The sequence below is a fragment of the Enhydra lutris genome, unplaced genomic scaffold, assembly GCF_002288905.1.
Source record: "Enhydra lutris kenyoni isolate GAN:26980312 unplaced genomic scaffold, ASM228890v2 scaffoldscaffold29, whole genome shotgun sequence".
NCBI lineage: Eukaryota > Metazoa > Chordata > Mammalia > Carnivora > Mustelidae > Enhydra > Enhydra lutris.
In genome coordinates this window covers 22418459-22443482 of record NW_019154113.1, presented here as the reverse complement: position 1 = coordinate 22443482, position 25024 = coordinate 22418459, and the positions used below count along the sequence as shown (strand labels likewise).

Below are 25024 nucleotides of genomic sequence, written 5' to 3'. Positions count from 1 at the left end.
ATTTCACTCACATGTGGAATTTAAGAAACAAAACAGATGAACAAAAAGGGTAAAGAAAGAGAAGGAGGCAAACCAAGAAACAGACTCAACTCTAGAGGAAACGCTGCTGGTCACCAGAGGGGAGATGGGGGTCACGGGGGAGACAGGTGATGGGGATTAAGGAGGGCACTTGTCATGATGAGCACCCGGTGGTGGATGCAAGTGTGGAATCACTGAATTGTACACCTGAAATTAGTATTACGCTGCGCGTCAACCACACTGGAATTAAAACAAACAAACAAAAAAAGCGTCTAGCAAGAACCCTCCAAAACAAAAACAGATCAAGGCACAACTGCAAAACTTCCAATCATCGTGAGAGAGAGAAAGAGAGAAAGAAAAGCTTCCAGATGTTTTAGGAGGTCACGACAGAGGCCTGGGAATAAGACTGGAAAGGGCCTTCTCAGCAGCAACGTTAGGAGCCAGAGGATGATGGGAAAAAGTCTTTGAAAGGCTGAGGGCAGGTGACTTCCGGCTCGAGGCTAATATCAAATCCAATTACCAATCAGGGGTGAGGAGAGAAGGAACTCCTCCAAACAAGCAAACCCCTCACCTCCATGCGCCTTTTCTCAGAAAGCTACTTGGCGACGTGCTCCAGCAGAACAAAGAAGCATCCCCTCTAAAGTCGGTAGCAGGATGACCCCACAGGACAATGTTAGGACAGGCCCAGAAAGCACCCGGTCTACACTGGAACAGGGGGCAGAGGCCACACTGTCCCCTGGAACCAGAACTTGCTCCAAATGCAGAAAGAAGGCAGTGATGTGTCAAGAAACATGAACCACCAGAAGCTGTGCTGTCCTTTGTTACTGGTCCTACTTCCCCGTCTCAGCCAAGTGCGCACTGGAAGCGAGGAGGCAGAAGGGGACAAGGGCAGCCCCTAGACCCTTCTCCCTTCAGACTTTGCTTACTGGCTAGCAAGCCGAAGGCAGGAGTGTGGGCAGAACGCACACATATTAGGAAGCAGAACAAATCCTGCCGGGTTATGCGCACTGTGGCGTTTCGGTGACTCACATAGGAGGTCGAGGCTCTTACGCTTGCACTTACAGCTAGTGCTACACAAAATAAAGGTCAACAGTAAGATGTGTGCTAAAAATTTAAATTTTTAAGTTTTTCTTTGTTTAGAACATTAAATAGCAAATAAACAAAATTTAGAGGACATGAAAGAAAGGAAAAACTTTAAGTTTCGGCACTTTAAATGGCACTTTTCCCTGGACTCCGTTGGCCACGTGGCCAGGCCTGTGCCCTGTCTGGTTTCCTTCCCATCCCAAACCCAAGGATCGCATCCCCATCCTGGACCCATGGTCCCCAAGTCCGTACTCGCCCCCTGCCTTCCCGACAGCCCTCAGGTCCCTTGTATCTCAGCACCCCCACCCCATGCAAATACCACTGCTCTCCTTTCTACATGTGTGTCAGCTGTTCCTGTCAGACCCAGTTCAGATGGCCTCTCCTTCCAGCCCAGGGGGAGGGGGAGACCCGCCCCCCACTCCACCTGCTGGCCCCCCAGCTCCACTGGCTGCCTTTCTCTGCCACCCTCCATCAGGCACCGGAACCCCGCCCGGGCCGCCCCCCTCCCACCCCGAGCGGGGCTTACTCCAGGAATCTGGTGATGTACTCGCGGCTGCAGTGGGACCAGGTGAGGGGGACGGTGTCATACAGGAGCTGTGGAGACATGATGAAAGGCCGTTTCCCAACAGGCTCGCAGTCATTGCCGTTTCCATCATGCTGAATGCCAAAGCTGTGTGAGAGCAGAGGCCGCGGGGCAGGTGAGCCATGGAAGAGCACCTACCCGACCCTTCCCGATGCCTCCTGCCCCTTCCCGCCCGCCTGCACGGGGCGAACCCGTCAGACTGCTGTGCGGCCTCCGGAAGGTCAACCCCTCTGGGAGCCTCTGCCTCCCTGACCTACGATGGGGGTGGGACAGCTATGCTCCCTGAGCCTTCCTCCAGGGCTACCTGCCTAAGCCTGACAGCACCTGCGGGGACTGGCCGGTGGGGGGCACGGCCGGGAGGGCAGCGCCCGCTCCCTGGCACCCAGCACCCCCGGACCTCGTCCTCGGCCTGCGGCTGTGCGCCAGAGGAGGGGCGTCTGAGCTGCCCTACCACAGAAAGGTTCTCAGGACGCCATCCTTGAGACAGAGCCAAGAAAGATTATGTTGGCTTGGCACTTAGGATGTGCTATGCCCTGGCAGAGACCCCATCTTGCTCAGCCCTCAGAGCGGCCTGGGGGGGCTCAGAGAGGTTTGGGGCCCGGCCAAGGGAATGCAGCCAGGGAACGGCAGGTCCAGGGCACTGTGCTCTTTCTAGCACCACGGGCATCTTCGAGACCCTGCATGCTGCCCCTCAAGGAGCCTGAGCAGGTAAACCATGAACCCCCAAACTTCTGAGCGGCAGACCTGGCTGTGGGCCACCGTCATCGGAGCAGCGGCCTGAGGCGCGGCCCCATGGAACAGCAGGGACCCCCTTGCACGGCCGGCTGAGCGCATGGACCACCCTTAACCCTACAGCCTCATGTGGACAGGCCAGCTGGCCGGAACCCTGAGCATCGCCGGATCCGACCCGCTCGACCAGCAGGGCGTGCACAAAGGCCCAGAGAGGGCCGAGCACTTGCCCGGGGTCACAGGGCAACCAGGAATACACATGTAGTGGGACCAAGAGTCAGAATGTGAGCACGGAGAGCACTGCGGAGGGACCGCCCCAGACCCGGGCTGACGTCCCGGCCACGTCAACCCCACCTCACACAGGACTCTCCCTGAGCTGGCCCCCGGGGTACCTGGACGGGCCTCTCCCCACCGGACAGGGAAGCAGCCTGGCTGTGGGGACGGGGCAGAGACGGTGCATGGCCAGGCCAGGGCAGGCCCCCCTAGCTGGGACCCTGTGCCCCAGGGGCAGGGAGGGGAAGCTGGGTGGGCCGAGCAGGCGGAGTACCTGTGTCCGAGCTCGTGGGCCACGGTGAAGGCCAGCGGCAGCCCTGTGTCCTCGTTGATGTTACAGCTGCGGTGCGGCTGGCACATGCCCGCCACGTGGGACAGGCCCAGCGTCTCACAGGGCTGGTTCATGGCTGCACACAGGTCCTTCCTGCGGGTGCAGAGAGAAGCCGCCCTCAGGCTGACCTGGCCCTGCACCAGGCCCACCTGAGCCTAGAGCGAGTGAGCGAGCAAGGAGGGCGGCTGTCCCCTCCCGCCCAGACAGCCCACTAGCACCGCAGCCACACCCGGGGCAGGACCCTCAGGCACACGGGACACCTGTTGGCGCCTGGGGAGCAGCCCAGCAGGATTTTGGTTCCTATCCCCGGGAGGGTGCCAAGGCACTGCTGGGACCCAGCAGAGGGAGACCCTGGACAACCACCTCCGACCCCTTTGCATTTGTCCAAGGTTGGGGGCGGGGGGGCTGGCAGCCAGGGCAGCCTTGGCTGTCCAACAGGGGCAGGGGGCTCCTTCCAACAGAACCACCCTATCCATAGACTTCAGGGGTGGACACAGGAACTCACACATGTGATCAAAGTGTGTAAAGCACACGTGCACGTGATGACTGGTTGGGGACGTGTGAACGGGTCTGTGGACAGAACCAGGGTCCGTGTCCTGGTCGTGGGCTTGCGCTGGGAGCACCGGGGAAGGGGCAGGGGCGTAGACGCGAGCCCCAGGGAAGGGGCGCCGGTGTAGGGTGTCCCACATCTTCTCAGTATAGAAAGATCTCGCCGAACAGTGACGGAATCCGTCTCCAGCCGCCCTCCGAGGCTCCGGAGCAGCCCCCGCCCCCCGGCACCTGGTCAGCAGGATGGCCGTGTCGTGGTGCAGCGGGTGCGCGTCCCCCTTCATGTTGATGCTCTTCTGCCACCGGCAGAAGCTCCTCAGGGTGTTGTCTGCGTGGTGTGTGACCTTCAGGTCTTCCTGGGGGTGCAGAGAGCAGCAACTGGTGCCTCCCCGAGCCCAGAGGGCCAGGCCCCATGCTCCCCCATGGGGACGCAGGACAGAGGGCGGGGGAGGCACAACAGCCTGGCCTGTGGACTGTCCCAGCTCCAGTCTGACCACCCCTCCCGCAGGCACATCCCGGGGACCGGAGAGAGGGCCGGCCAGGGACTGGGGGGTGAAGGGGGTCCCCGCCTGGGCTGAGCTGGCTCCCGGTGCCCTTCTGCACAGGGCGGCTCAGGGGACGGGGCAGCCCAGGGCCCGCGACCTCTCACCTCCTCATCCTCCAGCAGGACCAGGCGCACGAGGGTGATGTGGATGGGGTTCCCGATGCTGGGGTCGCGGAACAGGCCGGCCACCTGCCCAAGAGATGGGGTTGGGCTGGCACCCTGGATGGAAGGTGTAGACAGCCACCACCGACCCACCCCAAGCTGTGCACAGCCCCACCCACACACAGGCCGCACACGCAGCACACCGTGTCCCCGCATGTCCCCAACCGAGCACCAGCAGAGTCCACGTGTAACCCCCTCCCAGGCCCAGGCCGGCCCTGAGCACTGGCATGGGATTGGCTTCCCTACCTCACAGCTCAAATATGGGCTTCTCAGCCCATCCCAGGGTCCTGGCTTGCCTGATCTCTTGGGCTGGGACAGCTAGGCCGCCTCCTCCTGCCCTGGGGGACATCAGACCAGCATCCCAGGACTGAGCCCTCCCATGAGACAGGAGACCTGGGCAGAGCTGACAGAAGGGATGGGGCGGGCACAGCCGCCGGAGTCTCCCCACTGGCCTGCCATCCCGCAGGGCAGGCGTGCACATGTGTCTGAGGCCCTGTGGCTACACGGAGCTCCCCACTCAGTCCTGGGAGAGAAGGCCACCCCAAAGACGGCAGGTGCATCGAGGGGCAGGGAAAGGGCCAGGGAAAGCTAGCTTCTCTGTGAGACTCCCTCAGCATGAGGAAGGGGCTGGGCCAGGACCGGGCGGGCGTCAGGTTCCTGGTGGCAGAGGTGGCAGGACAGGTGGTTATGGGGGGCTTCTAGTAAGTCCATCCAGAGACATAACATTCAGACAGGAATGGACAAAACACACGCTTCAGAAGGGTGCTGTAGGCCCTGATAACAGGGACAAGTTGCACTTTGAGAGCCCAAGGTTAGGGACGGGTTGGACAAGCAGCACCACATGTGCACCTCGGCACGCGGGCTGCAAGCCTGGGAGCCCTGTGTACCACCCCCCCAAGGCAATCCCTTCTGCCCCCTCCAGCTGCCCTGCATCCACCCTCAAGGCCACTGCCCGGGCTGAGGGGCCAGCACCTCCTGCCTGGCCGGCCGTGGAGGCCTCTCAGCAGTGTCCCCACGCACCCCGCCCACCTACAGCCTCGCAGCCCCCTGCCGCCAAAACTCAAGCCCAACCACCTCGTGCCCTTGCTTAAAGCAGTAAGTGGGGCTTCCCGTCCACTGGGCGAGGACCAAGTCCCAGTCCTGACCCACTCGCTCACCACCTCTCTTGTCCCCACTGCCTGGTTCCGACCAATCTGGCTCACTCTCAGAATCCCGTGAGCGTCCCGACCACAGGGCATTTACACATGCTGTGCCCTCACCTGGAATACCCGTCCTCTCATCTCCTCTCCAGCTCTCACCCTCCAGCACATCTGCCAGGAGCCTTCCTTCCACCTGAGGCTCCCAAAGCCTCGTGAACTCGTCCTTCCTAGCAGGCCCTCTGCTGACCTGCATGTTCCTCAGGATGACGGTTTCACTAACATCACGCTCCCCGGCCAGACCCGAGCCCCACGCAGGCCATGTCTGCGTGGGCCCCCTCTGACATCCCAGCGACCCATCCAGGGCCTGACCCACGATGAGCACTCAAGAAATATCTGCTGAATGTTGGAGCGCCTAGGTGGCTCAGTGGGTTAAAGCCTCTGCCTTCGGCTCGGGTCATGGTCCCAGAGTCCTGGGATCGAGTCCTGGGATCGAGCCCTGCACCGGGCTCTCTGCTCAGCAGGAAGCCTGCTTCCCCCCACCCCTGCCTCTCTGCCTGCTTGTGATCTCTTTTTGTCAAATAAATAAATAAAATCTTAAAAAAAAATCTGGGATCACAACCAGGTTTGACCCAGAGCCCCTGCTCTTACTTCTTAGCTTTGGGAAATGCCATCTGTCTGGTTTTAGAGATTCTCAGTGCACTTTAGCTCTGAAGGCTCTGAGAAGGTCTGCAGCAAACAAGTCTGTGTTCCTTTTTGTTAACCTCTATTGCCAAACTTCTCCAGCTATGCCACCTTTTTTCACAAAATACTCATTATCTTCTCTTGGAGTAAGTCTTCCCTGTAACATTCTTTGAGAAACGTTACAATGAAGCAGTTTCCCAAGCGTGGGACCCTGCATTCAGTGAATGAGCGTGTCCTCCAGAGGGACAAAAAGGGTGAGCTCTCCCCATCTCGACCACTTTGTTCCCCCATCCTTCTAGCAAGCTCTGGCCACCACAGCCTCACAGCTGACTGTCCCTGGGCAGAGGACAGAGTGGGGCTTTGGAGGCAGACAGATCTGAGCTCCAGCCCTGGCTCGGCCAGTAATCAGCTATGTGACAGTGAACACGTCCCTAGACCTCTCAGAACCTTTGTTCCCTCCCCCGTAAAGTGGGAGTGAGCCTGAGGCAAGGCAGTGACCATGGGACACTGGACGAGCAGGTACTCACGAGGCCGCGTCCCTTCTCAGAGGCTGTCCTCACCCCCCCATGTCCCAGGTACGCAGCACTGTGAGGCAGCCCCACTCTATCCTGACCCATGCCGGACTTGCCGGCTCAGGAAAGCCTGATATGGTCCAAAGTACGTGAATGAGAGCCCCAACCCCTCCTCCAGGACGGGGTTCCTAAAGTGAAGGCACGAGTCCTGTGCCCCTGGACAGGATCCCTGGACAGGGAGGCAGGAAGGGGCCAGGTCCCAGGCTAAATGGCTGACCCATCCCCCAGGGGACGCCATGGGGGAGCCTGAAGGGCCCAGCACCTGGCCTATGGGGAACACCCAGGAAGGATGAGGGGAAATGAACAGCCAGGGGCTCCAGCCCAGCTCCTGGGCCTCTGTTGGGCTGAGCCCCAAGACGGGATGAAGACCCTGTGGCCTTAGAACCTGGCCTTGCTTGTCCTCCCCCTGGGGTTCAGTCCCTCCAAACCCTGGCCTGTAGAGCATCCCCGTGCTGGGCAGACAAGGCCGCACGGAGGCTTGGCTGGGCTCTGAGGTCTCCTGGGCCAGGCGGAAGGCAGCGGCTCTCACCGCGTGAGGAGCAGGGAGCCTGAGGACGGCCACGTCAGGCCGGAACTGGCCCAGAGCTGAGCTTGCTGGTGAGGCTGGAGCCGTGGGGGCGCAGAGACCACGGCCAGAGGCCCCTCCTGTCCTGGAACCCCCGCCTCACCTCTAGAAGGTGGCGGCCAGACGCTGGATGTCTCAAGGCTGCGGAAGGTAAGGGGCTGGTACAGAGGACGCAGCTGACTGTGGCCCCGGCACGTGGATCGCACACTGTGCTCACCCGGGAGAGGGGGCCACGTGGCGTCTGCCCCCTGGCTGGCCTGCTAGGGCTGGGGCACCGATCTTTCCTGTCACAGGGAGGCCGCAGGGAGGGGGAGGCTAGCACCCTGCAGTTCCAGGAATCACCGGCTCCAGCCACCAGGCACCGGGTGGGGCGGGGACAGGACACCTCCGCTCCCATCCAGGTCTGCCCTGCCTCATGTGCAGCGTGACCTGAGCAGGTCACTCACCCTCTCACGGCCTACTTTTCCCAACCAACCTGTGGAGCCCAGATCAGCAGGGACAGCCCCAGCTCCCATCATCATGCCTAGGCCACAGATGAGCAAAGTGAGGCTCAGGCAGGCCGGGTGTCGCCTGAGGTCAGCAGCTGGCGGACTCTAACACTGGGCAGACCCTTCAAACGCTCACGAATGCTGGTGTCACAGGCAGGGGCCGCCCTGACTAGGTGCTTCCATGTCCCCAGAGCCCAGGGATTGTGGCATAAAGGGGGAAGGTCTGCTTAGACCAGCGTGAATGAACCAACACGACTACGGGCTCCCCAGGTAGTCATGGACAGCGGCTGTAACCACTGCCCGTCTCCACTCCCCTGCTCTGCGCAGCAGCCCCTCCCAAAAGCCCAGCGTGGGCCCCGCTCTCTCCTGGTGACACCCCGCACCCAGCCCAGCCCGCCTGGACTCCAGATCCTGAACGCCGCTCCTCCTGCCCAGACCCGGGTTCCAGCCTGCCAGCCATCCTGCACCTCCAACACCGCACACCATGCACCGCGCAGGCTCACCATGTTCATGATGGTCAGCACGTAGCTCTCAACTTGCGGCTGCCCGTGGTACTCCACCATTTTGGCGTCGGCCACCACCAAGGTCTCCACCCACTTCTCTCTGCTGACCGAGCGCTGATGGAGCCGCCTCGGCCCCGGCCGCCGCCGCCCCTGCTGCCGCTGCTCCCAGCGCTCCCGCCGCGCCTCCAGCTCCACCGATGCTGTGGGTCCCGGGGACTGGGGGTCAGCGGCTGGCCCAGGGTGTGCATCACAAGGGCCTCTGCTCCGCAGCTCGCCCCAGGGCCGCAGGAACGGCACTGGGCCCAGAGCTGGCAGCCTGGACTCCCACTGTGGATCTGCACGGGCCTGTGCCATGTGACCCTGCGCCGGTCACTTCCCAACCCTGACCCCGAGCTCCCCAGAGGAGTAAAGAGGAATCAGCCGCAGACCCTCAGAAGGTGCCCTTGGGGCACGATGGTAGGATAGATATGGGTTCCCATCTCCCCACCGGCCCCCAGGCGCTCCCTGTCTGTGGGGCCGGGTGGATCCCAGCGCAGGGTCCCCTGGGCCCAACACCCACCCGGGAGGCCATCCCCACTAGAGACCTGCTCGCCTGTCCCAGTCTGCCCCAGAGAGGAGGACGCACATCTGTGAAGCTGGGAAGACTGTGAGTCTGGGTACCCGTTCCGCTGAGCAGAGGCCCTGAGCTGAGGCAGCCTCCGGGGCCAGCATGCCAGCCGAGCGGTCCCCACAGCCCAGCAGCGCTTGCTGGGCGGCTCCGTACCTGGACTGGCCAGTGATGTGGCCGCTGGTCAGAGGAGGAGCTGCCCAGGAACCGAGGTTGGCTATGGTGGGCTGGGCGGAGTGGGGACAGGAGGGAGGCTGGTGGCTGCGCTGCTGGGCTGGGCTCAGGGAGGAACCAACAGCGCTTCAGTGAGCGAGGAGGGGAGGCACCGGAGGGAGGAGCCCAGGGCAAGGGCAGGCCTGGCAGCAGAGGCCCCAGGCCCGTGGGCCTTTCGGAAGGCGGAGGCTACGGTGATGTCCGCCGGCCTGTCTGCATTCTTTTGGTTCAGGGGAGCTGAGCATGGACGTGTGGACAAGGGAGCCTTCCAGAAAAGCGCTCCAGGCCTCCAGGCCCGTGGCCTTCCCCAGAGCTGGCAGCAGAGGCGCATACCTTGTACCCCACAGGTGCCTGCAGCTGCGGGGTTGCCCGGCGTGGTTTCCCTCTCCGGCGCCTGGCGCTTGTAGACCACGTGGGGCTGGGCATGGCCGGGCTGGGCCGGGACGCCGTCGAGGGGCTCGATGAAGTAGTCCTCGTTGGAGAGCTGGAACACACCTTTCTGGGAAAGAAGGGCCAGGGTCACAGGAGAGGGCTGGCACTGGGCACTCTGCCCACTCGTCCCTGAGGCCCATCCTGCCAGCTGAGGCCACACTGCTCCCAACACTCCTGACTGACCCCAAATGCACACGCTTTCCTCCCTCTGGGCCTTGAACCCTCAGCCCAAGGCGGAGCTTGGAAGCCGCAAGTCTCAGGAGGACGCCCCCCCTTCACCCATCAGGGGCAGGAAACGGGGCCATGGTACATCTAAGACAGCATCTTCCACACAGGCCCAGAGGGCCCTCTTGAGTCAGCGGCCAGGCCCCCAGACCACTCTTGTCGGCTGCCAGCCATTGTGTCCTTGCCCAGCTGCCTGCATCCCCGTCTCCCCGAGGCAGTGAATCACTCACATGGCAGCTCTGCCCACGCCCCAGCCGCGGGGATGCCCACTGTCACCAGGACATCCTGGCCCCCGGTCCCAGGGCCTGCCAGAGCAGGGAGGCAGGCGGGGGTGTCTCCGGGTGCCCATCTGCCAGCATTCAGAGAGGCCGGGGAGGGGGGTGTTGGGAGGTGTCCAGGCAGCCCACCACCTCCAGAGGAAGCCCAGGCCTCCAGCAGGGAGAAGGATTTTCTCACCTCTACAGCTCCCTCCTTGGCCCCAAATCTGCCCCCCTCTGGCTGGTCAGGGCCGAGAGCCCCGAGGGCCAGAAAGCGCACCCCGGAGACTGGGTTTGAGTGCGTAACCGGGCGGCTGTGGGCAGTGCCCTCCAAGCCGGTCTCCTCGCCCGCCAGCGGAAACAGCACCACAGGCTCAGCTGGGGCAGCTTCTACGAGATTAACGAGATGAAGGAGGACCGGCCCAGGCTCCCCGAGGCCCCCGAGACCTGCAGCTATGCTGTAGGCTGTCCATTATTAGGCCTTGTCCTCCAGCCCACGGCTTCCCTGAGCCCTCGGAGCTGAGGGAACGGTGGACGGCTGACAGTGCACACACGTCCCCCCCCACACCCCCCCACCTCCCTCAGAGGGCAGGCCCAGTCACCCAGCCAGGAGCAGAAGGGGTCCCTGTGCTGCCCAGAGTGGCAGGGTGAGGCAACAGCGGCCCCCAGCCCTAGCCAGCAGCACCTCCACGGGGAGGGGCCGGCTGGGGCCCCGTCTCCCCAGAGGAAAGGGAGCCAGGGGCTGTCTGACCGGGAGAACACCCTAAAGGGATCCGAGGGGGAAAAGAGTCATAACAGAGGCTCCCGGGGAAGGAGGGCTGCGCTGTTTGAAGTTTGAAGAGTTCCCCAGTCTACACAGTGAGTGATTCTCAAAGGGGGCTCTCTGCCCCTGCAGCTTCCACACTGGGGAAGGGTCGGAAACGCGGGCTTGGGAGACCCACCCCGACCCACCCCAGCAGACCGTGTTAAGGAGGCCAGCGGGTGCTTCCGGCTCGCAGTCAGGCTGGAGGAGGGAGGACCGCCAAGCTGGGGGACAACACCCGCCAAGGTCCAGGCCTGACCTGGGGGTGGGGGTGCGCACTCACCAGCCCGTCGCAGGCGCTGATGGCCGCCAGGCCGCCCTCCAGCTCGGGGTCCTGCACCTCGCCGAGCAGGTGGCAGGCGGGCGCGCGGGCGCGGATGTGCGTGCGCCCCAGGCCGCCGCGCCGCCGAGTCTCGCTCACGAAGCTGGGCGCCAGCAGGTGCGGGTTCGTGGTCAGGTTGAAGCGCAACTCGCGCCCCCGGTACTGCAGCTCGTAGAAGGCGGGCGCGGCGCGGCGCGTGGACACGTCCCGCTTGCGCAGCGCGCGCGGCCACAGCTCGTAGGACAGGAAGGAGCCCCCTGCGTCCACGCGCACCGGGTGTACGATGTCCAGCGCCGCGCGGCCGTCCGCGCCATAGCCTGCGGGGAGAAAGCCGGCGGTGACCCGGCGTGAAGGGGCCGCGGAGGAGGCAGAGGCCAGGGTGCCACCGCCGCGGGTGGAACCTTGCCTCCCCAGCCCAATTCTCTGCCCGGGTTACCCGCTAACCCCCCACGGGCCCCCGCCCCTCCCCAGGCGGCCAAACCGATGGATCGAGCCCCCCACCCTGCCGTGGCCCCACCCTGATCTGGCCGCATGTCAGGAAAAGGCAAAGCTCTGGCATCGGCCGAGGCGGCCCCCAACAGCCTTGCCTGTTGCTCCATCCCGCCTCCCTGCACCTGCTCGAGCGCCTGCCACTCGGCCCACCGGCCTCACACCTGCTGCTCTGCCGGTGGGGCTCCGCGGGCCAGAACCTTCACCAGTCACGTCCTGCTCCGGGGGCTCACTGAGCCCTCCTCCCCTGAGCACTTTATCTTCACAGAGTGGCTCCCTGTCCCCCTTCCCGGCTGTATTTTTCCCCAGAGCGCCTCTGACACACCATGTGGCTTCACATTTCAACTATGTTTCTGTTTGTCAATTTTCTCCTGGGGTAAACCCCGGGAGGGCGAGAATCCTTAGTCTTTGCTGGAACTTTACCGGCCAGAAGAGTGTCTTATTGCTTGGGGTCGTTAAAAAGTAGTTGCTCAGTAAACGCTGAGTGACTGTGTGCAATGGGGGTAATCACCGCTTGTACTCTGGGGGCTCTTGTGGGAATCAATGAACTGACCCCCCCCAACCCTCGGGGGCCTGGTGGGCTGACTGCACCTGCCCGCGATCAGGATTACTACGTTGACTGTATAGCCTGGGGGATTTAAAAATGCGCTCTCAGGGGCCAGAGGGTTCTGCATGTGCCTCCAGGCCCCCTGGCATGGGGAGACAGAGGAGGACCACCCAGATGCATGCCCGCCCCCCCACACCAGCAGAGCGGCTCTGCTGTATTTCTGTTACACACAAGAGTTCATTTGGAGAGAAGGTTCCAGGACTGGAAAAAAATTTGCAGACCTGCACTCAGGCCCCTGCAGTTGGCAGAATCCCCGTCGCCGTCCTCATGGAGTTCCCTGTCACACCTTCTCTTAACCTTTTTTGCCATGGACCTCTTGTCAGAATAACATTCTCGAATGCATAGGATACAATGCAAGTGAGTGCCAAGGAAGCAGATTATACTGAAATACAGCCATCAGCATAATTTTGGGAGTGGGCTACCGACGTCGGCGCTGCTTCATGAACGCACAAAGCAGGACCTAAGGGCAAATTCAACAGCTACGGTAACCGTGCAGTAGTGATGAGCTACAACCGTATTTGAGACAGAAAAACACGTTTTCTGGGTTGGAAACAAAGTCACAGGGGCTGCTAATGCTACCGTAGTTGGGTGCGACCACACATAACTGAAGAAAACGCTTAGAGGTAAAAAACTTAGAGACGTTCTATCTTCCCATCAGAGTTCATGGTCCTTTACATCTTGCCCGTGTCCCTGGGGCTGCGGATTCCAGGCGAGGACCCCTGCGGTGAAGGCTGCAGGCTGCTTCTGGAGAAAGCACAGGGGCTTTGGGGATGTCCACACTGGCCCAGAGCCACAGAGCGAGAGGGACAGAGCCGAGACCGTACTCCAGGCCCCCCACATGGCTTCAGTCTCTGCAGGAACACGGCTGTGCGCTCACAGCAGTCCGTGCCTCGCTGGGCCTGTCTCCCGGTCGCTAACATAAAGGACGTGCCCTAGAGCAATTTTGCAAACTTGTGTAGCCACCAGACCTGGTCTTCAAAGGACTCTCGTGTAGACACACAGACACATCAGAGCAGTGCCGCTGTGGGGGTCAGGGGTCCTGGCGCTGAAGCTCGTGTCCCTAGGCTCTGAGGAGCAGTTAGGAAACTGGCCCGTCCAATGTTTCTCTCAGCCCGAGGTCCTGCCCTGCCCAGCTGGGTGTATGCCCAGCTCTCCGGAATCCTGGCCGCCCAGGACAATGACCCCTCGGGCCGTAGGAATGCCTGGGCGCCCGGCAAAGTCCCGCCAGGGACCTCTCTGTAGCCGCCTGCTGGGGCCGCGAGGGCAGCCATGCCCAGCCAAAGCTCCATCCGGGCCAGGCTGCAGAAACCACCTCGCCAGGCTCCTGCCGAACCACGTGCAGACGGCCCTGCACAGGCCAGTGCTGTGCCCCAGCCGAGACCGCGCCCCAGCATCCACAGCCGCCTGGGGGGCAGCCCACGGGGTGCTATCCAAGAGCAAGTTCAGTCCGAGGCAGACGGGTGGGGTCACTCTGTGAGGCTCCGGGCAAAGCTTCCCTCTCCGAGTCTCTGGAGGACACGAATGCAAGGGTTTCCCAGACTTCTCGGGTAAGAATTTGTGAAAACCAAATTAAACCAAGTTCCCAGGCCCTGTCCCAGACCCGCTGAATCAATGTCTCCAGGAAATGGGACTGGGAAGCTGCGTTTTTTTACCAAGAGCCTCAGGGGACTGTGATCATCAGGGAAGTCCGGAAATCCTCGGCGGGGAGTGACCTTGGCCGGACATCAGCAGTACCTGCCAAGCTCTAAAGGCCGTGGGGGCTCCAGACCCAGCCCAGAGATGGATTCCATAGACCCAGGACTCTGGGGCCCCAGAGTCTGTATGTCCCTTGGCCGTGCAGGGCCTGTGACGTGACAGTCCCCAAGGCTGAGCTCTGGAAGCCAGTGGGCCAGCTTGTTGGAGGAGACTCCGCACTCCGACACCCTCGTCGGGGCACTCGGGGTCCAGGGCTGCCCGCGGGCTCCGTCTTGTCCCTGAGTTGATCCTGTTTCCTCATTTTGGCTTGCACCAATATTGAAAAATATTTAATCCGTTGCCTATGCTTAAAAAGGACATGATCTTGTTCAAAAATCTCCACTTTCAGCTTTCTTGAGAAGTCTTAGCCATCCACGTCAGGCCTCCGTTCCCACCTTGCAGAAGTGGCTGGCGTGGAGCTGGGAGCCCCGCTGGAGAGGACCCGTACCCCCGGCCAACCCCACTACCCCCTAGTGTGTTCCCCTCAAATGCAGGCTGCCCTTTGGCCTCCTGGCTGCGTGGTCTTTCAAGGACTAAAGCACAGCACTTCTCACAGAAACGGGGGTACAAGAGACAGGCCGCCCGCCGGGTTTGTTCCCACGTCAGGCTGCCCTGGTGCGTGGCCTTTGCTGCGTCACCCCTGGCTACTAACTGCGAGGGACGGTTAGGTGAGCCAAAGTCCGGGAAAAACGTGGGAGACCCTGTACCTCCCCTCAACATCGAGAAAGAGGTGTAAGGCCCAGCGCTGAGTGGCCCGGCGAGGGGAGGGGACACAGCCCCGACGGACAGAAGTGAGGAGAAGCCTCATTGGACAGGGTGGCATGAGGTCCTCTGACCCTGGAGCGTCCCGGAGCGGGCCCGGGAAATGCCACAGGTGCGGGCAAGAGAGGTGGCCAGCTTGGGCCCCCCCATAATTGTCTTGTAAAATGAGACAGTGGGCTGACAAGATACGGCACTGTCGGGCACGTGGGCTTGGAACACAGGAAGGTTCCTCCGGCTCGGCCACTCCACAGCTGTGTGGCCCGGGGACGTCACTCCGTCATCCGGCTGAGTCTCCACCACCCCGCCTGCCCGGAGAACCCAGGGCCGTGAGCAGAAGGACAAAGGTAGAGGGATGACACAGCGGCTATGTCCCAAAACTCCATTTTCAGTATCATTCCCAGCGGCGCCCCGGGCATGGGCCACCCCCGCCCAGGCCGCTAAAGCCAGCCGAAGGTAAGGGGGCGTGGGGGCCGGCCCGAAGAGCTCGGGTCCCCGAGGAATGGCTGCCGTGTGGCTCACTCCTGGCAAGAGCAGCGTGTTGGGGCATCAGGCAGGGGGTCATGGGTGCGAATGACAGGGGGGATTCTGAACGGCGGCAGAGAAGTGACCCCAAGAACTCCAAGCAAGTGTCCCTGGGGAGGGAACCCTGCCCAGCCCTGACATGCGGCCCTGCTGGGAATCCCTGCTGTCCACCTTGGGCAAACCGCGCAAGACAGAAATTCGAGGTGACTTGTAAAGAAGCAGCCTATTCGGTTCAGAAAGGTGACCGAAAGGCAGGTCAAAGGCATGAGGCTCGCGCGCCCTCCAGACAGTGGGTCTGAATCTCAGCTCAGCCACTGCAGCGGTGAGCCCCCCGTTGAGTAACTCAACCGCCCCACCTGCTTCTCCACCTGTCGGATGGGGGCCACCACCACTGCACCTGCTCCCCTGGGCTGTGAGTGGAACGAGCTCCCACGCAGGTGCTGGGAACCGGAGACGCACTGAGCCATCGGGAGCGAAGCTATAACCCAGAGTTAGCACGCGAGCTTCTAAAGGGCTCTCCGTGATTTCCTAAAAGCCTGTTTTCTCTCTTTGCCTAATGGCTTAAGAAAGAGCTTTTTAATCAAAAAAAGAAAAAGAAAGACTTACAGGAAGTTATCACTCCACAATAACTTTTATTTTCTGGTTTTGCTCTGCTCTCATCTTTTTTGTAACTTATGTTGTTTTGCCATTAAAATGGTTTATAAAGGGGGGCAGGCGAGTTACGAAGCAGACAGGCTGTCCACTGTCTACAGCCGACCCCCAGCAGAGACTGGCTGACACTCTGAGCCCCCCAGGGCTGGCAGGGCCTACCTGTGGCTCCAGGCTCCGTGGGTGCGCAGGGCTGAGCGAGAGCACGGCTGCAGGCACCGGGCAGCGAGCCTGCTGGGTAGGAGCCCTGTGCCCAACGGACGGAGCCCCTGCCACAGCGGGCGTTAAGTACTTGGAGTATCATCCCTCGGTGACAGAACTGTCACTTTGCAGCTTCTACCAGGGAATGCCAACGTGTTTACCCTCCCTCTCTATCAAAAACCTGAGTCACAGTCCAGCCCTTCAAACGACCTGACCCCATGCTCATGTCAAAGGAAAAAATAACCAGGGTGCGCGCGCGTCCCCCAGCCGGCCTGCGCGTGCCCAGCATGCACACTGGGCTCATGCGTGCCGTTCAGCAATGAGGATGGGGACATTACTGGGCCCCAGTCCCATCAACCCCCACAAGCTCCTTGATTTGTCACAGAAGAAAAAGTCAGGATACACTTCCTAAAAGTGAGTCCAAGATAGGCCCTTTTGGTCTCAAAGAAGATAGTGCTGAGAGGGTAGGGCCCCTGGTCTAGGACTCCTGGGTCAGCTCCAAAGAAAATGACACACAGCTCAGGCATCCTGAGTGGGGGCAGCTGGGGGTCCCCATGCTGTATACCTAGGGGTTAGCGGAACAGACATTCCCCCAGGAGTGCGGAGGGCCAATAAGGCAAGAGAAGGTACCGGCTCTGTCAGGTAAGCTCAAACAGCAGGCCAGAACCACAGGACTCCGCAGGGTCTCCCTGGTCTCGGTGGGTCTCAGCGGCGGTCACTCTACCCTGGGCTAAGAACTGATACCCAGCATCTGGATCCTCCCAAGAACCCTGCTGGGGAAAACACCGTTCTCCCCACTTAACTACGGCCCTGGAGCGGCAGGAGCTCTGCCAAGCTCATACACCGGCTGGCCTGCAGTGGAAGTGGAGAGGGTCCTGACCCCTCCCCCCCACTCCTCCCACCACTGCCAGGGGGCCTGGACCCCAGTAAGGGCTCAGGGACTGTTCCCTGGAGCAACCACTTCCTGCTGCCTCATCCCTATCACCTGGTCGGTCCTCACGACCCGGCTCTGGGCAGGTGGAAAACAGGATTCACACAGTAGCTAAGGAGCCCAACCTGGCAGGGCACGCTCTCCGAGCCTCTCCCCTGGATCCTGAAAGAACTTTCTATCACCTGCCTTGCAGGCCTGTTGTAGAGAGGGTGAGAAATAAGAGTGCATTAAATATTTGCTCCCTCTCCACCCCCTATACCCTGCTGCTAGAGGAAACCTCCCTAAAACCCCCGCACCCATGAGCTACTCCCCTCAAGGGCTCCCCAAAACCTCTAAGATCTGGTTTAAATGCCTCCTTAGACTCCGGCCCCAGATGCTTTTCCCTTCAGTCTCTGTGCTGGAGAGGCAAGAGTCCCCCATCCCCAGCACGCAGACCTAATGCGGCCCACGCCCCGCGGCAGGGACGTCCCCACTCCCTCCAGCCCACCCCGAGCTCATCCATCTCCCGTCCCTCCTGGCTCTGGCCTCTCCTCCCCTACAAAGCCTTCCCGACCGCTTGGCCAGCATGGCTCTCAAAGCTATCTGATCAACCCCCATCAGACCAGGGTCTCCCTGGGAGCGGGGCCGGGGGTCTCCTAGACCCTTGGCTCCTAAAATCCCAGGCCGGCTGCCTCGGACGCGCCTGGAGTTCCGCGGCCGAGGAAGGCCTGGACGCCGGCCAGAGGCTCGTCGGAGGCCGGCCGGGCGGGGCAGGGAGAGCCGAGCCCAGGGCCGGGAGAGAAGCTCCCCTCCGCTGCGCTCGGGCGTCTGCACACTCCGGGGAGGGGAGGCAGGAAGTGCTGGGGGCGCGCGAGCCGGGCCCCCGCGCCGCCGACCGCTCGCCGCAGCCCCGAGCTGTGACCCCGCGCCCCGGCCCGCGGCGTCCCGGCGGGCTGCTCTCGGACCGGGCGCCGACGAGGCTCGACACGGAGCCCTCCGCGCGCAGACCGCGCTCCGTGCAGCCCCGCGGACCATCCCCGGAGGGGCCCCGCGCGGTACGCCCGAGGACGGAGGGGCTGCCTCCAGGCACGGGCAGGGGGCCGCCGGGTGCGCGGCTTTGTCCCCCGGCCCCGCCCGGTCTAGAGCCCCCGGGGTGCGCGGGGGGCGCGCGGGGCCGGCCGGCGGGGAAAGGCGGCCACCCACCTGGTGCGGGTCCGGGGTCGCCGGGCGCCAGGGCGCAGAGCAGCAGGAGCAGGGGGCGCAGCCGCGGCGCGGGGCTGCGGGGGCTGCGGGCGCTGCGAGCGCTCGGGCGGCCGGGCATGGCCGGGGCGGGCGGCGCCGGGGGGTACCCCGCGCGCGCGCTCTTGTCCGTCCCGTCCGCTCGCTGCCCGGTCCGGGTCTGGCTCAGGACATGCCCGGCCCGCGCGCAGCTCCCGCGTCAGGACCCGGCCTGCGGCAACAAAGGCTGCAGGGCCCGCCCCCTCGGCGGCGCAGGAGCTCCAGGGACCGAGAGCCCGACGGCGAGAAAGAAAGAAAGAGAGAGAGGATAAGAGAGGAGCGAGGGAGGGCGGGGGGGGGCCGCGCGGCCGGGCTGCCCCGCCCCTCCCGCCGCCCCGCCCCCCCGGCTCGGCCCCGCCCCCCCGCCCCGCGGGCCCCGCCGGCTGCGGTTTGGGGGCGGGTCCCGGCTGGGCGCGCGCGGCGCCCCCCGACGGCCGTGACCGCCCTCCCGGCCGCAGGCGCCCTCTGGCGGCAGAGCCGAGCCGGCCCTCCCGGCCGCGACCCTCCAAGCCCCCCTACGAGCCGGAATTTCCGGAATGTCGCTCTTCCCAGAACAGGCTGGACCCCCTGGGAAAAGGGGTCCGGAGGTCCCCCGGGGGACTCCCTCGTGGACCCTACTCTAAAGCCGGCCCAGGAGAGTGGCCTGGCCGGTGGGCGGTGGCTCCCACGTGAGGCCAGTCCCGCAGCCACAGTGTCCATTCTCCTGCCCGGCCGTTGGGTTAGCGCTGGCTAAAGCGGGGTCCCGTGGGCGCAGGCCCCGCCATCTGTCCTCAGTAGCCGCAGCCCTTCCTCCTGTGCTCTCCGGAGCCTGGTCCTAGGACACTCCAGCCTCCACTCACCCTGTCCCCTACACAGGGACCTCCTGGAGTTCCCCGGGCTGGGCGGGGGTAGCCTCCCGCCCCTGGCCTCCGAGACCCACACTCCTCGCTGTCATCCTCCCCTTCCAGGAACGTTCCGTCGTTCCTGGAAGCTCACTCCCAGCTCCTGCACCCTTAGCCCTACTGTCCTTCCAGGACACAGGGAGTTCGTGGCTGCTCAGTTCCTTGACGCCCTCATTTCCCAGAGACCTTTCATCCACCTCTGCCACCAGCCCCCAGGCCCACAGCCTAGGCTGTCATCCCCAACTGTCCCACATTGGAAACCTGAGGGAGGGGGCCAGACCTTCACACCTGACCCTGCTACTTTCCCACCCTCCCCAGACCACCCTCTTCATCACACTCTATGGGTTCTTCCTCTGATCCCAAGTCATCTTCTTCCTGTCCCCCCATCACCCCCTCCGGCTTCACCCATTTGCCTTCCTAGCTACATCCACTGCTTGACCTCTGGCTCCCACCCAACCCCCTTCTATCCCCCTCACTCCCATGACAGGGACCATTCAGGCCGCTGCATCCAGCCACACACACATCTCACCCCGTGCACTAAGCCTGTGCCTGGCACCCATGAGCTTCCCCTCATCTGGACCCTCCAGCGGTTGGAAACAAATGCTTCTACCGTTCCCTCCTTCTTCCCCAGGGACCGTGCTCCAGGGGCCCCCTCCTTCCTTGGTCCCCACGCTGCTGACCCTCCATCTGGAAGCATTCTGGCCTCCCTCCTTTGAAAGACACTGATACTGCTCCCCCGTGGACGGGACACCCCTCCAGGACCCGCTCTGCTTCTCTCCTCAGTCCCTCTTCTCCAGGGGGTATGTGAACCTCTCCCCTCCTGTCAGTTCCCCAGGCTCACGCTTCCTCCAGCCTCCGTTTGGTCCACGAGCCCCTAGACCCTGCTCAGTCCTCATCTTGGCCTGCCCTGAGCATTCTAGAGATGCCCCCCACCCCACTCCTCCACTCCACACTCATCGGCCAGGCCCCGTCTCCTCCTCACCCTGCAGATGTGGGGAAGTCAGTGAACAACACAGACAGAGTATCTGTTGTCAAGAGCCTTGCTCCAAAAGAGGCGCCCAGACCACGGGCATAGCAGACACACATGGACACGAGGCCCCCCGCTGAGAGGGGCTGCGGGGGGTGGGGGTGGGGGGGTCAAGCTGGGAGACTGGAGGACGGTTGGGGAGGGTACCTGAGGACGGGCCGGTTGAGCGGAGCAACCCGAGTGATGCCGGAGTGATGCGAGCCAGCCACGTGCAGTGGAGGGTAAAGGTGGGCATAGACCTGGTACACCCGAGATTCATCCTTGCAGACGCTGACCGCGTCAGCGCTCACGGGCAGTCTCCCCTTCCCCCTTCTCCGCGCTCCGAGAGCCCCCACTGCGCCGCCAGTCATGGCACCCATCACACAGAATGCCTGCGGTCTGTTTGTGGGTCTGCGGACCCACCACCACGAGATGCAACGTCGGGTCGTACTCGCCTGCGGGACGCAGGCCCCAGCACAGGACACCCAAGAAACCAAGACGACCCTGTGAGGGGACACACAGCCCTCCCTGGCCAGCCCCGCAACTTGCCACCCTGCCTCCTGCGGCCAGCCACCGAGACTGACCGGAGGCCTCTCTGACGGCTGACAGCAGTGCCGCCTGCTCCCACTCCAGTCCCGGGTCCTGACCTTTATCCCGTGCGCCCCTCCTCACAAACCAGGCTGGACAGCACGGGATGCAAAGACACAGTGAGCTCAGTGCTGCCCTCGGGACGTGGGCATAACCCAGCCAGAAAGACAAGGCCAACTCCAAATTCGGGGAGCAAAGAGTATGTTTTGAACCAAACAAGAGAGATGATATTTCAGCATGTTTGTTGTAATTGTCCAGAAGGTCCAATTACAGACTCCCCCACCCCAACCTTGGTAGTTTAAGTTTCAGTGATCACTGTGCGAGGCGGCCCAACACCCCCAGGGAGATTTAACTTCGCTAAGAGGTGACCAGAAACTCACCCAATTGAAGGAGAAGCTGGCAGTGTTCCGCTTCTATGTTTCCATGTATATATTGACAGGTTGCTTAAAAGGTAGTGAGCAGAGCAGAGCCTGGTCTGTTTACGGTTATAAACAAATAGGTAACAATGGTAAAATGAGGCACACAATTTTTTTTAATTTAATGAAAACTGTGGGCCTCGACTGTCGTATCCGGCTAACGCAGATGCGGGTCCCCACGCCCCATTTCACGGGTTTTCTAGGACGGATGTTCTCAGCCAGTGGTGATTTCACTTCCGTGGAATTTTGCAATGTCTGGAGACATTTTTGGTCGTCACAGCCAAGGGGGAGGTGCCACGGGAACCCGGTGGGTAGAGGCCTGGGATGCCACTGACCCTCCCACGGTACCTGGGGCAGCCCCCACTGCAAGGGGTTGTCCAGCGCGAACGTCACTAGTGTCCAGGTTGCAAGTCTCTGGCAAGAGGATGAAGTCGTTTGAAGGCCTGTGGGGCAAACCAAAGAGCTTATGTTCTAGTGTCTTCGTTGTGCTTTGTGTTCTGGGGGTCAGGCAAGCACAGGGTAAACGTTCAACCTTTACACACAGTGAAAAGTACCCCTCCTCCCAAAGTGGGTCATCCCCGGCCCCTCGGTGCTCCTTCCCAGGGGGCCATTTCTGCCTCAGTTTCCCATGAATCCTCCCAGGAAACGAGTGTGGACGCTTGGGGCAGCACGCTCCGCTCCAGCGGCCCCTGGCTTTTTCTCAGTGAGCAGCCTAGCCTGGAGATGCTTCTCAGCCCTGGTTAGCGTGGGGCCGAGCACACACCAGACTGTGAACTGCATGGGCAGGAAATCTGTGTTCTACCCACTGATGCATTCTAAGCGGCAGTCTCTGGCGGGGACCCTCCCCTGTGCATGAGGGGGAGCTCATCTGTGGGTCAGGCCCGGCTCTGGGCTTACTGTCCCGGGCCTGCATGTTTGTGACCTTGACAGGGAGGTAGGTCTCCCCAGATTAAAGGAACTTTTTTGGCGGGTCCCTTCCACTCCAGTACATCACCAGAGTTGCAAAAGTCATTCTAAATTCTGGTGTAGGGGCCAGACTGCTGAGCAAGGTTGCCCCACCCCCCACCCCCCGTGGGACAGGACTAAGTGCCCGCTGGGAGACACAAGGGACGCCTGCCTTGGAAGGGTCGCTGAGCCGCCGGCCCAGGCCTGACTGGCGTTGTTGCGGAAGCCCGGAGACTCGGGCCAGTTTGTCCCCATCTCTGATGCACAGCACCAGCTGCCCGAGCTTGGGAGGGTGGTCCGCCCCACGGAAAGGGACAGCAGTGTGGGGGTCCCAGCAGCCATCCCCCCGGGGAGTCCTGAGCCATCGATGTCCACCGCCTCGCCAGCAGCCCATTGGGCAGTGAGAACAGTAAACAGACGGAGGCCCAAGTGGAACACCGAACCCAAGTCCCTGTGCGTGCCCCATGCCCTACATGCGATGTCTCGAGACGTCTTGCTCCCAAGGTGAAGTAGAGGTCACCACTCTCCCGGGCGTGCAGGTGGAGAAGTGCAGAGCACACAGTCCACGTCCTCTGCCGAGGGCCCCACACATGCAGGTGTCAGGGCCTGGCCAGGCCTGCCTGTGGCACTCGGGTCCCTGGCCGCTGCATGCTCTAACTCCCCAGATGGCCAGTGTGGGCTGTGGTCATCATGGGGGCCGCTGTGTTGCAGCGCCTCCCCCCGGAGCTGTTTCCTCAGGCAGCCAGGTGCTCGGGAAACAGGCCCCTTCCCCTTCATGAGGATTCACAAAGGCTTCTGTTCCCAGTGCCTCTCCAGTGCCAGGAGCCGGGAGCCAGTCGAAGTCCAGGGGGACCCTGGTGATGGCATCGCTGTTCCCTGCAGTCAGCTCTGGCCTCCACCCAGAGCCCAGCAGCCCCCAGGGGCCGGGCCTGGTCTCCCGGGCCAGCGCCCACCAGGACCCCGGGAGGAAACTGTTGCCTGGGAATCCAAGCAGCTCTCCCCGTGAGCCGCGCCCCCAGCCCCAGCCCAGCACAGTCGGGTCCCGCTCCCCCCACTCCGACCCGCAGGCTCCAGGGCTCATCACCTCCGCTGCCCTCCTTCTCCTACCTGCCACCCCTTCAGCAACGGGGTCCCACATCCCTGTGTCTGGAAATAATCTGAAAACTTCTTTGGCTTTTCTGTTGCATTTACTGAGGGCCTGGGAGCCCTTTCTGCTTGCTTATCCTTTAACATTTTTTCTTACGGGTTTTATTAACTTTTGAAAAGAAAATACTTGTTTCGACATTTAAAAACCAGAATCTCGGAGCTCCTGGCCAGCTCGGCTGAGGGAGCAGGGGACTCTGGATCTTGGGGTCATGAGTTCGAGTCCCACGCTGGGTGTAAAGATTATGTAACAATAAAACCTTTAAAAAAGAAAGGAAGGAAGGAAGGAAGGAAGGAAAACAGAATCTTGCTGTTAATAAAATTCTGGATAAAATAGATTATGTGGGTTGTCTTTCTTCTTTTTGTAACCAATACATTGTTTCTCTCCTTGATTCACCCTACGAAAACTCACGTGCGCTGCCCACAGTGGAGTGGAGTCAGTTGAAGGAAAACAGCACGAGCCTTATTACAAAGTTGCTCTTGCCAACATTAAAAATGGAGCTGGTTATATAATTTGGGGGTTGGGAAGAATACTTTAAAGATGAAATCAACAGCAAAATCTGTAGGGGAAAGAAAGCTAATAGATGTGCCTACATCAAAAGGAAAACTTCTCCCTATTCTAAAGCTCCGAAAATCCAACATCCAAACACCAGGAGACCCGGAGAGCTCAGAGGGACCAGAGAGGAGACCTTCAAGCAAAGAGGGTGCCTCTCCGACAGAGGGACTGAAACGTCTGGACTGGAAGGGTTTGCTGGCATCCAGCACAATGGAGAAAAAGCAGAACGATCCACCCCGGAACACAGCCTCTCGGCCTCCTCACGATCCAGCTCTCGGGGACTCGAGAAAAGTCCCATCCGGAGTTTCCAGAGCGGGGAAAACGGTCTCAAAGACCGTGGTCGGAAATGCGCAGGAATTCTCTCCAGTAACTCCATGAGCAAGAGGCCAGTGGCGGCCTGCCAGTCCCCAGGAACATGGTTTCTGACCTAGAGCTCAGGTCTCGCACTCTTGCTCCTGTGACTCGGGCGTGAAACCCCATGAAAGAGATAAGCCCAAGTCCAAGTGCAAGGCGGGGGGGTGGTGGTGTCGCCTCTATGAACAGTGGGCAAATGTTCTGGGGAGGCCGTGGGGAGCTGTCTGGGACTGGAGTGGGTGACACGGGAGGATCCAGGACGGCGGACACCCAGGCTCTGGCCACGGGGTGCCCTGGCCACTGGGCCTATGGACAGCAGGTCCCATGTACCCAGTGTGGGCCCTGCACCGCCCCCCGACCCACCACCCGCTTACAGCCTCTTGCTCCTGGAAGAGTCCGAGCCTCTGATCCCTGAGCTAACACTGGCTCTTGTACACGGCAGACACTTTACCGGAATCTTCTAGTTGACCCTCCAGCAGCCCTGCAAGGTGAGCATCACTGTCGCGTTCGCAGGCAAGAGAAACGGAGCTTACGTCACTGCCATGACATCACACAGTAACTGACAGTGCAGGACCCAGAGCAGGTCCGGCCCCAGGCTCACACCGTCCCACCTCCCCGGCCGCTCGGGCTGAGTTCCGAGAACACAGCCCTGGTGATGCTCGTCCTCAGGGGCGAGGAAGGCAGTGTCGGACCAGTCACCCGTGAAGCGCTTGGCACCTGTCAAATTTGCAAAAGTATCTGTCTTTTGGTGTTTAGTTTGCATATGTATCCAAGTAACATGCGTTCAAGACTTAAAGAGGCAAACGTTTCTCCACGGAAGCTGGATGGCCGCCAACCCTGCTCCGACCTCCCTGAGACACACACACACACACACACACACACACACACACACACACACACACACAC

General features: G+C 61.7%; 1 protein-coding gene across 1 annotated transcript in view; it reads right to left on the bottom strand.

Annotated features, from left to right (window-relative positions):
* LOC111152559 (ADAM metallopeptidase with thrombospondin type 1 motif 7) overlaps window positions 1–20487 on the bottom strand; it is a 42499-nt gene extending 22012 nt beyond the window's left edge. The window contains exons 1-9 of the mRNA XM_022511036.1: window positions 20285–20487; window positions 18155–18381; window positions 11040–11395; window positions 9374–9539; window positions 8221–8420; window positions 4216–4299; window positions 3798–3922; window positions 2961–3110; window positions 1628–1771 (exon numbers count right to left, since the gene is read on the bottom strand). Of these exons, the coding sequence (XP_022366744.1) occupies window positions 1628–1771; window positions 2961–3110; window positions 3798–3922; window positions 4216–4299; window positions 8221–8420; window positions 9374–9539; window positions 11040–11395; window positions 18155–18381; window positions 20285–20487 (1655 nt within the window). The remainder of the gene's footprint in view (window positions 1–1627; window positions 1772–2960; window positions 3111–3797; window positions 3923–4215; window positions 4300–8220; window positions 8421–9373; window positions 9540–11039; window positions 11396–18154; window positions 18382–20284) is intronic.
* Between the last annotated feature and the right edge of the window lie 4537 nt (window positions 20488–25024).